The sequence below is a fragment of the Giraffa tippelskirchi genome, chromosome 10 (assembly GCF_054371585.1).
Source record: "Giraffa tippelskirchi isolate mGirTip1 chromosome 10, T2T-mGirTip1v1.2.pri, whole genome shotgun sequence".
NCBI lineage: Eukaryota > Metazoa > Chordata > Mammalia > Artiodactyla > Giraffidae > Giraffa > Giraffa tippelskirchi.
The window spans coordinates 1,427,277-1,443,399 of NC_137284.1; the positions used below are offsets into that span (position 1 = coordinate 1,427,277).

At 65.4% G+C, this 16,123-nt stretch overlaps 2 protein-coding genes across 2 annotated transcripts; both read left to right on the top strand.

Moving 5' to 3' along the window:
* The first annotated feature begins 245 nt into the window (after nucleotides 1-245).
* SYT8 (synaptotagmin 8) lies at nucleotides 246-5,210 on the top strand. The gene is made up of 10 exons (XM_081533226.1): nucleotides 246-471; nucleotides 1,355-1,474; nucleotides 3,010-3,119; nucleotides 3,222-3,388; nucleotides 3,753-3,851; nucleotides 3,981-4,148; nucleotides 4,218-4,385; nucleotides 4,481-4,586; nucleotides 4,681-4,814; nucleotides 4,906-5,210. Exons 3-10 carry the CDS (start codon nucleotides 3,026-3,028, stop codon nucleotides 5,137-5,139), a joined length of 1,170 nt encoding a protein of 389 aa, XP_081389352.1. The 5' UTR covers nucleotides 246-471; nucleotides 1,355-1,474; nucleotides 3,010-3,025; the 3' UTR covers nucleotides 5,140-5,210.
* A 541-nt stretch (nucleotides 5,211-5,751) lies between these two features.
* On the top strand, nucleotides 5,752-9,291 carry TNNI2 (troponin I2, fast skeletal type). The gene is made up of 10 exons (XM_081535363.1): nucleotides 5,752-5,803; nucleotides 6,149-6,445; nucleotides 6,578-6,608; nucleotides 7,154-7,183; nucleotides 7,356-7,362; nucleotides 7,892-7,933; nucleotides 8,026-8,154; nucleotides 8,299-8,388; nucleotides 8,820-8,996; nucleotides 9,104-9,291. The coding sequence occupies exons 1-10, from the start codon at nucleotides 5,752-5,754 to the stop codon at nucleotides 9,197-9,199; spliced, it is 951 nt and encodes a 316-aa protein (XP_081391489.1). The 3' UTR covers nucleotides 9,200-9,291.
* Nucleotides 9,292-16,123: the final 6,832 nt, after the last annotated feature.

The following is a 16,123-nucleotide window of genomic DNA, read 5'->3' on the forward strand; positions in this document are numbered from 1 at the left end:
GCCCCACCTGAAGGTCAGCTCCAGAAGGCCAGCACTCCCTCCGGCAGGGCCTCCGGGAGGACCCATGATGCCCCAGGGGAGCCCTGCAGGTGGGCTCCTGGGAGGGAACCTCCTCCCAAGGGAGTTTCCTGGCCCCTGAGGGCCAGCAGTTCCGGCTCCGAGGTGGGGCTCCCCGAAGCCCTGCCTCCCACACCCCGCCACCCCCCCACCCCACCCCAAGCAGAAGTTTCCAGTCATTGGAGGCTGAGCAAAGCCGCGAGCTCGGGCACCGTCTTCCAGCGCCCAGGGCCGAGGGGAGGCCTGGAGGTCGGGCCTCAGGTGAGAGTGTGTGGCGGCCGGGCGGGCCTGCTGCCCCCCGACGTCCGGGGGAATCCTGTTCTTCCGGAAGGAGGCCCACAGAAACTTTGTTTCCGGGAAGAATCAAGCATTCCGGTTAGATCAAAGGTGGAGGGGTCAGTCAGCGCAGCTTCGGTAGGTGCCCAGCCCCAGGTTGAAGGGGAGGTCCTCCCCAGGGAGAGTTGGCATGCCCGACCGGGGGAGGACCCAGCGTGGAGCCCAGCATCACTCCTGTGTGTCCCAGGGCCCGGAGTGACCAGGAAAGGCTTCCTGGAGGAGGGGGTGCTCACTCAGGTCTCCAAGGCCAAGCAGGACGGGGAGGGGGTGGAGGTGGGAAGGTCATGGAGCAGCAGGAAAGGTTGGCAGCTGCAGGAGCAAACTGGCTTGTGCTGGGAGGTGGGGAGGAGGATGCCACCCTACCCGGAAGGAGAGAGCAGGGTGGCCTGGAGGAAACCCTGGAGGAGGTGGCGGGGGCTGGGACTCCACTCAGGAAGGACACCAGCTCCTGCTTCCTGGGAAAAGCAGCCTCAGCACCCGGGAGGTTTTCCCCAGCAGGGCCACAGAAGGTAGACTCCAGGAGGGACTTCCTGCCTCCTGAGCGGCTGGTAGGGGAGGTACTGCCCAAGCAGGGAGGGCATCCAGAGGCCGGCACGGGGACAGGGAGGGCTGAGCAGGGCCCGTGGGGCCGCCCCTGGGCCACCTGCCCTCCTGGGGCCCCGACGAGCGCCCCCCAGGACCCCGGGCCTGGACACAGGCTGGCGGCCCAGCAGGGCCGGGGGGGCAGACAGCGCCACCTGGTGGCCGCGCGCAGGCCGGAACCCTAACCTCCGCAGGAGCCGGGCCCTCCAGGCGGACCCCGCGCCTGCCCAGGCCTCGGGGCCCCCTCCGCTCGTGGCTGGTGTGCCCGGGGGCCCGCGGGCCTCTCGGGTCGGGCACACACAAGCACACTCACAAGTATGCACGCGCACACACGGGCGTGCACACGCACCCACACACACACGGGTACGCAAACGTGCAGACACACACAGATGGGAATTCCGAGCTGACAGCGACCACCGACCCCATATTCTCAACCACGAGAATCGCGAAGGAAGCTGTCTTAATTCCAGGACGCACTTCGGCTCTGACATTTCAGCAGGTAAAGGTGGGCTTTCAACCCCAAGTGGGAGCTGGGACTCTGCGTCCACCACAGGGCAGCTCCAGGGGCCCTGCAGGCCCGCAGCTCTGGCCAGCCCACCTGGGCGCTCCGCCAGGCGGCCTAGCAGTGGTCAGAGGGGCCACCTGGTCCTGTGAGCGCCCTGAGCGCCCCCATGCTCCACCACCGCGGCCTCGCCAGCAACCCCCAGCCAGGACCGGCTCCATAACTGTGGGGCCCACGCAGGACTTGTGTGGCCTCTTGCTCCAAACCTTCGCTCTTCAAACCGGCAGCGGCAGGAGTTAGAGCAAGCCCGGCCTCCACCCTGAGCCCCGGCCGGTGCAGCGGTGGCCTGACGCCCCTTCCTCGTGTGGGTGGCTCCCTGGGGCTGGGCTCTGCCCCCTGCAATGGGACAGCCCCTGTGGGGATGAGACAGGCGCATTCGGGGGAAGGGGAGACAGCCGGGCTGTGCGGCAGGACCCTCACGGCCAGGACCCCCGGCTTTGACTGCGGCCCCTCCTTCGACAGGTTGGGCCGGTGCTGGGCACTGAGGCCATCCGTTAGACGGAGGGGCCGTGTCTGGATCTCGACGGGGCCCTCTTCCGACCCTCCCTGCGCTTTGCAGCAGGGTGGGCGGGGGGCACGGAAGTGTGGGGTCCAGCTCTGACGCCTGCCTGTTCCTGGGGGGCTGGGGCTGGGCCGGGTCCTATAACCAGGCCGCCGGTGCCCCCGGGAGGAGGGGAACCCAGGACAAGCTGTTGCAGGGAGACTCGCATGGCCTGAGGTCCCAGTGTGTGGCCGTGGGGTTCCCTGTGGGGGTCCCTGTGGGCTGCTCCTGCGCGGTGGGCTGCACCGGCCCCACCCTCTGTCCCCCCAGGAGCAGAGCCACTGAAGGCTGGGGGGGCAGGTAGCCGGGCAGGAATGCCGGCCGCGCCCAGCTGCACCCTGCCCTGCCTGCCCCCACCTTGCCGTGCCCTCTGAGGCGCGTCCTTCAGTCAGGACGTGCTCAGATGAGCCCCTGCCGAACCCGGGGGTCTGACCCCCACTCCCACCCCTTCTGCACCCCGTGACCCCCCAGAGCCACCACCCCCAAGCCCCCCAGCTGCTCTGGGACCCGTGACCCACAATTAAACACACTCCACCCGTGTCACCAGCAAACCGTGGTGGGCCTGAGGGGGCCGGGGCCCAGGGAGAGTGGCCAGGCGGGAGGGGGCTTCCTGGAGAGAAAGTGGAAGGCTCTCGGGAGGCCGGTGGGGGCAGGGCTGGGCTGCCCAGGCTGGGCCTGCTTGGCGGGGCTGCGGGCTCAGGGTGCGTGGGTGGCCGGGAGGCTGGGCCCGCGGGGGCGAAGCCAGCTCTTTGGCTAGGGCCCCGCGCCTCCCTCCACCTGGTGCCGCTTGGAACTCTCGCCCTGGCCATCCCAGGCGACCTCCTTGCCCAGACAGACCAAGCTGGCTGCTGCTGGGCAGATGGGAAGGTGGGCAGGGTCCCCAGGGCCCACCCTCGCGAGTGACCTGGCCACCTGGGCCGTTTGCTCCAAGGCAGCAGGGCCAGGAGATGGGGCGCCCTCCAGACGCCCACAGCGCCCGCACCCCGGCGGGCACCACAGCCACTCCTGGGCTCATGCCAGACCTCGCCACCCCCATCCCCTGTGAGTCTGGGGGCCCGTGGGGGAGAGAGTGCAGTTGGCCGGCTGGGTGGGCGGCCGTTGCTGTCCACAGCGAGGTCTCAGGCCGTCTCTGCGCCACCCCAGGGCTCCGCTGGGCACTCGTGGCCGCCGCCATCGTGGCGGGTGTCCTCCTCGCATCCTGCCTGCTCTGTGCTGTCTGCTGCTGCCGCCGTGGCCGCCGCAGGAAGAGGCCCAGAGACAGGGAGGCTGTGGTCCTGGGCAGCACCGGGCTCACCACCACCACCCACCTGGTGAGAGGCGGGCACCCAGCTCCCAGCTGAGCCAGGGCCGGGGCAGCCCAGGGGTCAGGCTTGGGGGCCAGCTCTGCCCCCAGGATGGTCTGGTCTGCCCAGGGCAGAGGCGGGAGCCTTCCCCACAGGGGAGGCGACAGAGATGAGAGGGGACTCGGGCCACGGGGAGCCCAGCGGTTCTGCAGGAAGACAGTGGCCTGAGAGGTGGATTGGAGGGCATTGTGGCCGGTCTCGCAGGGCCGAGCGGAGGGTGGCCTAGTGGCCTGGAGGTCTGCTCCGTGGCAGACCCGCTGCCTGCAGGGTGGGGGCTCTGATGGGCACAGGGTGCCCGCACAGCTGTCAGCATCCTTGCGACGCCTCCCAGGTGCAGCCGGAGGTGGGTAACGTGGCATCTGGACCTGAGGGGGCCCAGCAGTGGGGGCGGCTGCAGCTGTCCCTGGAATATGACTCTGAAAGCCAGGAGGTGAGGGGCGCATTTAGGGGTCCCGGAGGATGTGTGGAGGGGTGATGGGTGAAAGGCGAGCGCCCAGGGCTGGGTGGCGCAGGGCTGACCGGGGAGGGGCCCCTGGCTGAAACAGCCCCTGGCTCCTAGATCAGGGTGGGCCTCAAGCAGGCCGCGGACCTGAGGCCTGGGGCCCCGGGTGGCTCGGCAGACCCCTACGCCCGCCTGAGCCTCTCCCCGGGCGCCGGGCGCACACACGAGACGAAGGTTCACCACGGCACCCTGTGCCCTGTGTTCGAGGAGACCTGCTCCTTCCACGTGAGTGAGTCGGCGCTGGGCCCGGGGGGCCGGGGCGGGGCAGCCGGGCGGCTCACACCCCTCCCGCAGGTGCCCCCCGCCGAGCTGCCCCGGACCGCCCTGCACGTGGTGCTCCTGGACCACAGGCGCTTCTCCCAGCACCAGGCGCTGGGCGCGCTCAGCCTGCCGCTGGGCACCGTGGACCTGCAGCACATGCTGGAGCTCTGGCGCCCGCTGGGCCCGCCCTCCGCGGCCGAGGTGAGCCCGCCCCCCGGACCCCCGCCCGGCCCGGCCCCGCGTGCTGCGGGGAGCTGAGGCCTCTCGTGCCGCCCGCACTCTCGTGCCGCCCGCAGCCTGGGCAGACGGAGGAGCTGTGCTTCTCGCTCCGCTACGTGCCCGGCTCGGGCCGGCTGACCGTGGTCGTGCTGGAGGCCCGAGGCCTGAGCCCCGCGCTGGCAGGTGAGAGTTGGACCCGCCCCTCCACGTGGACAGAGGAAACCCAGGGCCCAGCCCTCAGACCTGGGAGGCCCTCTGACCCCTTTCGCTCGCCCAGACCTCTACGTGAAGGTCCAGCTCATGCTGAACCAGAGGAAGTGGAAGAAGAGAAAGACGTCGGCAAGGAAGGGCACGGCCACCCCTTACTTCAACGAGGCCTTCACCTTCCTCGTGTCCTTCAGCCAGATCCAGGTGGGCTGCCTGGAGGAGGGTGCAGGGGACCTCACTCAGGACCAAACTGACTGCTTTCTCCCCCTCCTCTGACACCGGTGCTTCTACCCAGAGTGTGGATCTGGTGCTGGCCGTCTGGGCCCGGGGCCCACAGCTGCGGGCCGAGCCTGTGGGCAAGGTGCTGCTGGGTTCCCGGGCCTCTGGTCAGCCCCTCCAGCACTGGGCGGACATGCTGGCCCAGGCCCGGCGGCCCGTCACCCAGTGGCACCGCCTGCAGCCGGCCAGGGAGGTGGACCAGGCCCTGGCCTTGCAGTCCCGCCGGCGTCTGCCCTTGCCCGGCTTCTGAGGGCAGCCCTGGGCCTGAGTCTCCCCGTGCGGGCCGTCCCGGGGCCCGCTGTAATAAACGCCTTCCCCCCACACTCTGTGTCCTTCCTGTTCTCCGCAGGCACGGCAGGGTTGGGGGCTCCTGGCACCACCACGGCCCCTCTCGCGGACAAGGAGAGGGTCTCCTCTCATGGCTCAGCCAGGCCTTGAGGCCTCTGACTGGCTCCCGACCCCTGAGTGAAAGCAAAGGGGCCCCTCCAGGCCTGTTGGGGATGATCCTGGAGATGGGCCCCCACTGTGACTAGAGAGTTAGGGATGGGGCCCTGGGGACACGGTGGGCAAGAGGGAGATGTTTGGGGAGGGTGGAGACAGTGGCTGGAGGGCACCCCAATTCCTGGGGCCACACCAGCCCCCCACAAAGCCCCAAACCGATTGGACGGTGGTGCTGGGCCTCCCGTGTACGCACTGCAGGGGGCAGTAGACGCCTGCAGAAGCCGCCCCGGGGCCTGCGGGGGCTCAGCCTGGCCCGGAAAGCGGCTCTAGTCCCCACACATCTGGACGGCTTTAGCTCTCCCTGACCCTCCCTGTGGCCGAGAACCCCCAGCTTGGAGGATGCCAAGTCATGGTCGTCCGGATGCCTCTGCTGGGCGGGGGCCAGGGCGGGGGGCCGCGGGCCCGGGGCTGGGGTGAGGAGGGCAGTGCTGGGCCTGCCTGAGCAGCCAGCAGGCCCCGGGCCCCCTCGGATCAGGGAGAGGCTCCCAGATGGGTGGCGACGAAATCCTGGGTTTGAAGGGTGTGTTCTGAGCTGTGCGGGGAGCCAGCCCACGGCAGGGCGGGCAGGCAAGGCTGCGTGTCCATCTGGGACCTCCCGTCCTGCTCTGGGAGGAAGGTGGGGTCCCGCCCCTGGAGGGCAGTCCCCCCACCCTCAGCCCAGAGCCCCCGGAGGCCATGTCTGGGGTCCGGCCTTGCCCCCGGCCAGCCTGAGGCAGGGAGCGTGTGAGCAGCTCATGCCCAGCCGCCCACTGGGCTAGAGAGGACAGTGGTCAGCACAGTGCGAGTAGGCCCAGAGGCCTGGGGAGACCCAGAGTGGACCCTGACGCTGGGCAGACGGGGCTGGGCCGGAGTGACCCCTCGGCTGACCCCTGAGCTGGGCACCACAGCTGCTGAGGCCGTCACGCTGTCCTCGGGCTCCTTGCAAGATACGAGGGAGGCGACTCGAAGTCGTCACCTAGCCCTAAATAGACCAACTCAGCCTCAGCACCCCTCCCAAGACTTCTTGGCCTGGACGGCATCAGTGGTGGCGGGGCCGGGCCAGGCGGCCTGGGCAGGTGGGGAGGTCCCTGTGCCCCCATTGGTCTGGGGAGGCCTCCATGCCCTTTCTGAGCGGGGGCCCAGCCCGGGGGAGGCCATTTATAGCCCTCCCCCGACCCACCAGGCCGACTTGCCACTGCTGGCCTGACCTCGGCCCCAGCACCACTGCCCAGACGCGAGGTGAGGCCGGCCCGGCCCTCTGAGGCCAGCATGGGCACTGCTGGAGCGCGCCCGCAGAGGGACTTCTTCGGGGCCAGGGTGGGGGTCGGGGGTCGGGAGGCTTCCACAGAGCAGAGGGCTGCAGGGAGATGCCCCTGGAGGGGACCGGCATGGCGGGGGGTCCCGGACGGCACGGAGACGGCCAAGCCTCAGCTCTGGGCTGTGGGGAGGGGACTTCACGGCATGAGGGACCCCAGGCCCTACTGGGGGGCAGCGTCTTGTGCGCACTTAGGCCAGAAGCCGAAGGAGCGAAGCTAAAAATAACTGGCGGCTCAGGCGGCCACCTGTGCTGGCCAGACCCACCCTCCCGTGGGGACAGCTGCAGCAACTCCGGGCCCGCGGGGACATTTCGGGCACACTTTCTCCTCTTACTGCTCCCCCCTCCCCAGGGAATTCCAAGACGTGATCCTGAGGGAGGTGGGGGTGGGGGGCGGGCTGGTGCTCCCTCCCGCTGGGTGCAGGGCAGGCAGGCAGGGGCCCTGACCCAGCACCTTTCTCTCCCACAGGCTCTCGGCCCAGGACCACACAATGGGGGAGTAAGTGTAACCCCCAGCCCGCTGCCCCCGGGCCCCCGCCCCCCAGCGCTGGGTGGGGGTCTCCACGTGTCCCCACCTGGCCACCCCGAGTGCCCGCCCGCCCCATCGCACAGCCCCACGGCCCTAACCTCTCTTTTCTCTCCCTCACCCCCCGCCCGCTCTCCTGGGACAGTGAGGAGGTGAGTACTGGCTTGGGGGTGAAACAGGGAGGGGATGGCAGCCCCAAGTCAGGAGAGCCTGAGGCTGGAGTTCCGAGGCCCAGGGAGACTGCCTGTCACCCTGTGGGTGAAACTGCCCCACCCCACCCAGGGAGACACCGACAAACAGAGGAAGTGGCCTCCTTGCTGGCCCCTCCCACGGGGCAGGGGAAGTGGGGCTGCAGGCCTGGCCACCGGGGAATCGCTTCTTCTTCCTGATGGCTGCTCCCCGCCCCCACCCCCTGGGCCCGAGGGTCTCCCCTGCCTTCCTCCCGGCCTCCCCGTCCGAAGTCTCTTCTCCAGACCCCGGGCCTCCCAACCAGAAGGGCCGCCCCAGAAAAGGGTCACCACACGACACCGTGTCCCGGGCCACTGTCCCCCCACCAGGCCCAGGCCCCGCCATCCCTTGGGCAGGATGCAGGGTTGGCCGGCCGGGCATGGAAGGGTGCGGGGTGCCGGGACCCCCCGCCTCGGCCGGTCCTGACTGCGCCTTCTCTCCCCTGCCCTGCAGAAGCGCCACAGGGCCATCACGGCCCGCAGGCAGCACCTGAAGGTAGGTGCTGGCCTGGGGAGGGCCGCCCGGGGGGGTCTGCGGCCTGGCCAGCCGCGGCCCCTAACTGCCCGCTGCCCCCGCCCCACCCCCAGAGCGTCATGCTGCAGATCGCGGCCACCGAGCTGGAGAAGGAGGAGGGCCGCCGGGAGGCGGAGAAGCAGAACTACCTGTCGGAGCACTGCCCGCCGCTGCACCTGCCGGGCTCCATGTCTGAAGTGCAGGTATCAGGGCCCCTCCCGCGCCGCGGGCCCCGTCCCTCAGCTGGCCTGGCCTCCCCAGGGGTCGGGAAGATGCGCAGGGCGGTCGGGGCGGGAGGAGGCCAAGCGCGGGCTTGCCCACCCACCACCCGCGACCTCCGCTGCCAGGAGCTCTGCAGGCAGCTGCACGCCAAGATCGACGCGGCTGAGGAGGAGAAGTACGACATGGAGGTGAAGGTGCAGAAGAGCACCAAGGAGGTGAGCGGCGGAGGGAGGCGGAGGGGCCGGGGTGGGGGGCGCGCAGTGGGAGGCGGGGTGGGGGGCGAGGTGGGAGGCGGAGGGGGGCCGGGGTGGGGCGCGCGCAGTGGGAGGCGGGGTGGGGGGCGAGGTGGGGGGCGGAGGGGGGCCGGGGTGGGGCGCGCGCAGTGGGAGGCGGGGTGGGGGGCGAGGTGGGGGGCGCGCAGTGGGAGGCGGGGTGGGGGGCGAGGTGGGGGGCGGAGGGGGGCCGGGGTGGGGCGCGCGCAGTGGGAGGCGGGGTGGGGGGCGAGGTGGGGGGCGCGCAGTGGGAGGCGGGGTGGGGGGCGAGGTGGGGGGCGGAGGGGGGCCGGGGTGGGGGGGGCGCAGTTGCCCCGACGGCGGGACCCAGCCCCCGCCGCTGCCGCCGCCCAGCCTTGCCGCCCACCCTGCAGCTGGAGGACATGAACCAGAAGCTGTTCGACCTGAGGGGCAAGTTCAAGAGGCCCCCGCTGCGCCGCGTGCGCATGTCAGCCGACGCCATGCTGAAGGCGCTCCTGGGCTCCAAGCACAAGGTGTGCATGGACCTGCGGGCCAACCTCAAGCAGGTCAAGAAGGAGGACACCGAGAAGGTAGGGTGCCCCCCACGGGTGGCTCAGCCCCGGGGCCAGCCTGCAGGGCTGGACGTGCGGGGACGGGAGGCGGGGTGCGGGCCTGAGCCCAGTCCTTCTCCCTGCAGGAGCGCGACCTGCGGGATGTGGGCGACTGGAGGAAGAACATCGAGGAGAAGTCGGGCATGGAGGGCCGCAAGAAGATGTTTGAGACCGAGTCCTAGGCCCCTCAGCCCCGGCCGCCGCCCGGCGCCCCTGCAGCCGGGGGCGCCCCGAGGCCGGCTTGGCGCCTGTCAATAAAGGATTCCAATCCCCATGTCTGCTCCTCTCGGCTCTGGTCCGGCGCAGCCCCAGCCTCTGTCCACAGGCTGCCCTGGGAAGGCCCTGAGCCTGTGCCTGGGCTTGGGGTGGGGGAGCCACTTGCAGGCTTTGGGGGTCCCAGCTGTCCTGGGGGTCAGTCTCTAGGCCGGGAGCCCTCCTCCTCGCCCACCACCTGGGGCAGCCGGGTGCCGCCGGCGGTCAGACCCCCAGGCCTGGACACAGGTGTCCGGGGCCGTTTCAGAGCAACACCCTTAGATGACCGTGCGTCTGTTGCCGCTGTCATCACAAAGGCCCCCTCGGGGCCCAGAGACACTGTCTTTGAGGCCCCGGTCCATGCAGGGGCCTGGGGGCCTCCCTCCCCACGCAGGCAACCCGTTCTTCCCAGCTGCCCGTCCCCAGACCCCAGGCCCCCAGAGGGGCTTGGGGGGCGGTCCTGGACCAGACCCCTGGGGGTCTGGAGGGGCTGGGATCTGTCTCCCACCAGACAGAACAAGGCAGCCCCGCACTAGGCCCAGCGGGAGGGCTGGCCTCTCCTTCCTGTGGGCCCCTGGCCCTGGCCACCCCATCAGGTGACGATGTCCCTGGCAGGCCCAGACAGAACTGTCACAGCAAGGCCGCCTTCACCCTCCTCCTGAGGGATGATGGCGTGGTCAGCGAAGGTCTCACACTCAGATCTCTGGTGGGGAGCCAGGGAGGCCAGGTCGCAGTGGTGATGGAGCGGCTGTCCACCCTGCCCTTGCCCTTGGGAGGCCCCCGCGATTGATGTGCAGGGGCCCGGAGCCTTGAGCCTTGAGGGAGGGACATGAGCCCTCCCGAGGCCTTGGCCAGTGTTGCTGCCTGGCCCTGCTGCTGCAGCGCAGGGACTGGGCTCCGTCCTGCAGAGCACCTTCCTGCGGGCCCTCCTGCTTGGCTACTCTGCTGCTCAGGCTGTCCCAGCAAGCCCTCGGCCCAGTCCTGGCCCTCCGGCTGAGTCTTGCAGAGTGCAGAGCCCGGCGCGGGCAGGTGGCAGGCAGTGGGCTCCAGGACTGAGTGGGCTGCAGTGGCCAGAGCCCCTAGTGACGGAGGTGGTACCTGCCCCCCACCCCACCAAGTGAACCCAGCAACTATGTAGGGAAATGGGTCCTGACTCTATCCCCGGGGCTGGGGGCGGGGCACCCCAGGGATGTGACCCCCACAGGCGGGACCCGACTCCGACGGGTTTGGGGAATGATCTTCTTGCAAGCAAATGTCCAACACGAGGTTCCAGAGTGTGATTCCCTGGGCTGGGGGGCAGGTGGGGGATGATGTTGTACTTTTGGGGAGGACAGTAGACTTACAGGTGTGTTTGTGTGTGCTCAGTCATGTCCAACTCTTTGCGACCCCATGGACTGTAGCCTGCCAGGCTCCTCTGTTCATGGAATCTCCAGGGAAGAACACTGGAGTGGGTAGCCATTCCCTTCTCCAGGGGATCTTCCCAACCCAGGGACTGAAGCCATGTCTCTTGCATTGGAGGCGAATCCTTTACCGTCCGAGCCACCTGGGAAGCACCCAGACTTGTGGGCGCTTGTTCTGTTTTCCAACCAACGAACGACATGACAGAGGACCATGTGAACCAAGCAAACCAGCAAACACCCACCCAGGGCAGCCCAGCCGGCTCCACGCCCCTCTGCGGCCCTCTGAGGGTGGCACAGCTGGGCGGCCTCAGTGTCCCTGCAGCCATGTGGACATGAGGCCAATCGGGGAAGCACGTCGTCTAGCAGCGGGCAAGTGTTGAGGGCTCTGCCTTCTAGAAAGTTCTCTGCAGCGTGGAGAATGGCCGAGGCTGGAGGCAGGAAGGGAGCCAGTGTCACCTTCTGGGGGCGGCGGGAGAGCGGCCGTGGGAGGAAAGAGATTTGAGAGGCAGAGCCCCTAGGACGTGGTGGACCAGGGAGACGGGGCACCCAGGCCTGTGCCCAGAGTGGGTGAGGGGCTGGCTCTGCAGAGGGAGGACGTGGCTGCTCCCAGACGGACAGCTGGGTGCAGGGGTCCGGGCTGAAGACGGGGTCTGAGCATCCTCAGTGCTGGGTAAGGTCCCTGACAACAGGTGAGGGGAGACAGTGACTCCTGGAGCGTCCGAGCTGGACACTGCCTGGGAAGGACCCCCGAAGGCAGGAGGAGGCGGCAAGACGTGCCAGGGGAAGTGCACCCCCTCCCTGGGGGTGATGCTGGAGGTCAGGGAGGGACGCAACCACAGCAACCCCCAGGGGACTTGGCTCGGCTGGGCAGGGTGAGGCTGGCAGAGACTAGCTGGATGCTCCTGGGTGGTGTGGGGTGTGTACAGGTTTGGGCCTGCAGCTCGCTCCATCCTGCTCCTGCAAGGATGCCCAGACACCCGGGACCTTGGTCCCTACACCGTCCTCCAGGAAGCGACCAGGGCTCAGGGGCGAACAGCTGGGCACAGGGGCCATGGGTGCACAGAGAGCCTGGACCATCTCGGCGCCAGAAAGGAAGAGGGCAGAGCGAAGACAGAGCAAAGCAAATGAGGGCAGTGGGTTGGCGGGCGTGCGGTGGCTGGTGAGAGCTCAGTGGCGGACTGAGGTTGGTGTCTGCCCTGTGGTCAGGGGAGAGGGCTGCTCCTGTTTTAGGAAAGAGACTGTGAGTCCCTAGGAGTAGAGGAGGCCGGAAGGTGACGGAGCTGAGGATGCACAGGGGCTCTGACGGTCAGTCTTGAAACTTTTCTGTTGGCCTGAAATAATTTCCTCCCAATTAAACCTTTTTTTAAAAAAAAAAGTCAAACCAAGAAAACTCTTAAACAATGGCAAAATGGTTGTTCTTCATTCACTCAGTCATGTCCAGCTCTTTGAGACCCCATGGGCTGCAGCATGCCAGGCTTCCCTGTCCTTCTCTATCTCCTGGACTTTGCTCAAATTCATGTCCATAAAATCAGTGATGCCATCCTACCATCTTGTTCTCTGTTGCCCCCTTCTGTTTCCCAGCATCAGGGTCTTTTCCAATGTGTCAGCTCTTTGTATCAGGTGACCAAAGTAGTGTTGCTTCAGTCCTTTCAATGAATACTCAGGATTAATTTCCTTTAGGATGGACTGGTTTGATCTCCTTGCTGTCCAAGGGACTCTCAAAAGTCTTCTCCAGCACCACAGTTTGAAAACGTCTATTGTTCGTCACTCAGCCTTCTTTATGATCTGACTCACATCAGTACATTACTACTGGAAAAATCATGGCTTTGACCATATGGATCTTTGTCGGGAAAGTGATGTCTCTACTTCTTAATACACTGTCTAGGTTTGTCTAACTTTTCTTCCAAGGAATAAGCATCTTTCAATTCCACGGCTGCAGTCACCATCTGCAGTGATTTTGGAGCCCAAGAAAATAAAGTCTGTCACTTGATGATGGGAGGCGGGAGACCCAGACGGGGGTCTCGGGAGGGTCCCAGGCCCACCCTTCAGCAGGTCGAGTGAGTGTGGTGGGCCAAGGAGACAAGGCAGGTTGGGAGGTGCCAGCCTCTGGGATGGGACTCTGCCAGGGGTCCACTCGGAAGTGGACAGAGCCCTGTGGACTAGGATGGGCTGTGGTCCCTGGGTTCCCCGCACCTGTGAGACAGGCGCCCCCACCCCATTCACCTGTACTCTCACCTGGCCAAGGGAAAGCCAGGGGAGTGTCCACCTGGAGGGCCCGTGGGGCTTCACCTCTTTAGCTTTGCCCCTGGCAACCTGTCCACATCTGTCCCCTCTGGTCCCCAAATACCAGCTTCATCTGGGCCCAGACCTGCTCCCCCTCCAGCTCCAGCCCTGGGCCTCCTTGTCACCCTCCTTCCTGACCTCCACACACTCCCCCTCACAGCAGTTTGGCTTCAGTTTACACAACTACGAAATGGGTTTGCAGGTGAGTATACCTGCCTCACAGGACGGACAGGTGAGGACTGAGCTCTGACTCCTTCTGGGAGTCCTCCCATCTTCCCCAGTCACTCTTCATGACACGCCTGCCTCAGCGCCAGGCCGGGAAGTCTCTCCCGGACTCCCACCTCCCACCTCCACCAGAAGCCTTCCGTGAGCCCACGGGGCTGAGAGCACACGGTCCAGGCCATGATGACCTTGTATAGAGGGGAAATACCCTCAGCTGGGGCAGGAGTTTGCATGCCCACTGTCCACACTGGGCCCCCAAGGCTCTGCTCATGTCTGGCTCCACCTCCCGACCACCCCATCACCAATGTCCTTGCTGGACTCCTGGCGTTCGTCCTCCATTGTCCTGGGAGGCCTGGGGAAGACCCCCAGACAGCCTTCCCTCCTCTGAATCAAGATGGCTGGGACAAATATCAATAACCTCAGATAAGAAGATGATACCACTCTAATGGTGGTATCATGGACCCTCCACCTGGAACCCTTCACGGCCAGCCTAAGGGCCTTCCCACCCTGTGGCTTCTTGTGGCTTCTCCTGCTTCCAGAGCCCTGGGGGTTCTTCTTCAGTCACTAAGTCATGTCCGACTCTTAGGGACCCCATGGACCGCAGCACGCAAGGCTCTCCTGTCCTCACTATCTCCTGGAGTTTGTTTAAACTCATGTCCGTTGAGTCAGTGACGCCATCCCACCATCTCATCCTCTACTGCCCCCTTCTCCTTTTGCCTTCAATCGTTCCCAACATCACGTCTTTTCCAACGAGTTGGCTCTTGGCATCAGGTGGCCAAATATCAGAGATTTAGCTTCAGCATCAGTCCTTCCAATGAATACTCAGGGTTGATTTCCAAGGGACTCTCAAGAGCTTTTTCCAGCACAGTTTGAAAGCATCAATTCTTCAGTGTTTGGCCTTTTTTATGGTCCAACTCTCACATCCGTACATGACTATTTGAAAAACCATAGCGTTGACTATTCGGACTTTTGTCACCAAAGTGATGTCTCTGCTTTTCAATACACTGTCTAGATTTGTCGTAAGTTTCCTTTCAAGAAGCAAGTGTCTTCTAAGTTCATGGCTGCAGTTACCATCTGCAGTGATTTCAAGCCCAAGAAAAGAAAATCAGCCACTGCTTCTACTTTTCCGCCTTCTATTTGCCATGAAGAGATGGGACTGGATGCCATGGTCTTCATTTTTTGAATGTTGAGTTCTAAGTCAGCTTTTTTACCCTCCTCTTTCACCCTCATCAAGAGGCTCTTTAGTTCTTCTTCTCTTTCTGCCATCAGAGTGGCATCATCTGCATATCTGAGGTTGTTGATATTTCTCCAGGCAATCCTGATTCCAGCTTGTGCTTCATCCAGCCCGGCATTTCGCTGGTTGTACTCAGAATATAAGTTAAATAAGCAAGGTGACGCTATACGGCCTTGACGTACTCCTTTCCCAATTTTTAACCAGTCCGTTGTTCCACGTCCAGTTCTAACTGTTGCTTCTTGATCTGCATACAGGTTTCTCGGGAGACAGATAAGGCAGTCTGATATTCCCATCTCTTTAAGAATTTTCCACAGTTTGTTGTGATCCACACAGTCAAAGGCCTTCTTGTAGTCAATGAAGCAGAAGTAGATATTTTTCTGGAATTCCTGTGTTTTTTCTATGAGCCAACGAATGTTGGCCATTTGATCTCTGGTTCCCTGGTTCCTCTGCCTTTTCTAAAGCTCATACATCTGGAAGATTTTGGTTCACGTACTGCTAAAGCCTAGCTTGGAGGATTTTGAGCATGACCTTGCTAGCATGTGAAATGAGCGCAACTGTGTAGTTTACACATTCTTTGGCTTTCTAGCAACTCCAGGCTCACTGAAGCTGCCTCCCTTCCAGGGAGACCCAGCCAGGTGCCCAGGGGTCCCAGCCGCACCCCTCGGCCTGACCCCCAGCCCCCACCAGGGATCACGTGTGTGCGCAGACACCCTTATCTGTTCCCCTGTCTCCTCCACCCTCACCTGTCTCCGACGGCTCCTGTAGCCCCCCCACTGCCCCTGGGCCCCCACCTGACCTGGCCTCTCAGTGCGACTGACTGCTCGGTGTGGACACACCCTGTCTGCCCGGCAGTCATCCTCCCTGGCCTCCCTCTGGCCTGTCCCCCTCCCCCTTGCAGATTCCCTGTCCCTTTTTGTCCCCAGGCCAGACCCCAGGGCCCAGCTCACCTGATGCGGGAGCACCTGGCGGTGTGTGTGTGGGGGGAGCTGCACCACCAAACCCCGAACGAAGCTCCTCCCCAAGTAAAGCCCGCCCAGCGCTGCGCACACTCGCAGGCGAGGAAGCCTGAGCGCATGATGAGGGTCACAGTGCAGCTGAAGAGCCCGGGCCTCCCTCCAGCCAGCTCACCGCCGGCCGTCTCTCTCCCGGCCTCTCCCCGCTGTGCTCACACCCACACAAACCCCCCAAGATGCCTCTGCTGGGGTTTCCACAGTCGGCATCCATGTCCGGACCCTCTCGAGACCCGACCTTCTCCAGCTTCCTGTCTGTGCTTGCCGATGCCACGCCTGGGTCCCCAGCACCTCCAGGCACCCTGACTTCTCATGCCCTGTCCCCAGCCTCCCTCATGGTCTCTCCACCCCTCCTCTGCCAGCCGGGGCCTGAGGTCCTCAGAGGAGGGGCCTGGGGCCCCAGGATGAGTGCGGGCCCCCTCCCCTCCCACCTAGACGGGGCTGGGAATGAAGCGCTCTCGGCACTGAGCCCCCGAGGTGTGGGGCTGTCTGTTACAGCAGCTCCTTCCTTCCCTGACGGGCACATCCCTGAGTCAGCGTCCCGGGCATGGACGAAGGAGGAGCACAGCCAGGCAACTCCAACAGCAGGACTCACGTCCCCAGGCCTGGAGTCCGGAATCCCAGACCCGGGTGTGGGCGGGGCTGCTCCTCCTGAGGCCTCCCCCTGGGCGTGCGGACGGCGGTCTCCTCCCCGTGTCCTCCAGG

Coding starts and splice junctions, on each gene's coding strand:
- SYT8 (XM_081533226.1), top strand. CDS start 3,026: ATGGGGCGCCCTCCAGACGCCCACAGCGCCCGCACCCCGGCGGGCACC. Junction 3,120..3,221: donor CCTCGCCACCCCCATCCCCT/GTGAGTCTGGGG, acceptor GCGCCACCCCAG/GGCTCCGCTGGGCACTCGTG. Junction 4,386..4,480: donor GCCCGCCCTCCGCGGCCGAG/GTGAGCCCGCCC, acceptor TGCCGCCCGCAG/CCTGGGCAGACGGAGGAGCT.
- TNNI2 (XM_081535363.1), top strand. CDS start 5,752: ATGCCTCTGCTGGGCGGGGGCCAGGGCGGGGGGCCGCGGGCCCGGGGC. Junction 6,446..6,577: donor GGGCCAGGCGGCCTGGGCAG/GTGGGGAGGTCC, acceptor TGCTGGCCTGAC/CTCGGCCCCAGCACCACTGC. Junction 8,997..9,103: donor AGAAGGAGGACACCGAGAAG/GTAGGGTGCCCC, acceptor TTCTCCCTGCAG/GAGCGCGACCTGCGGGATGT.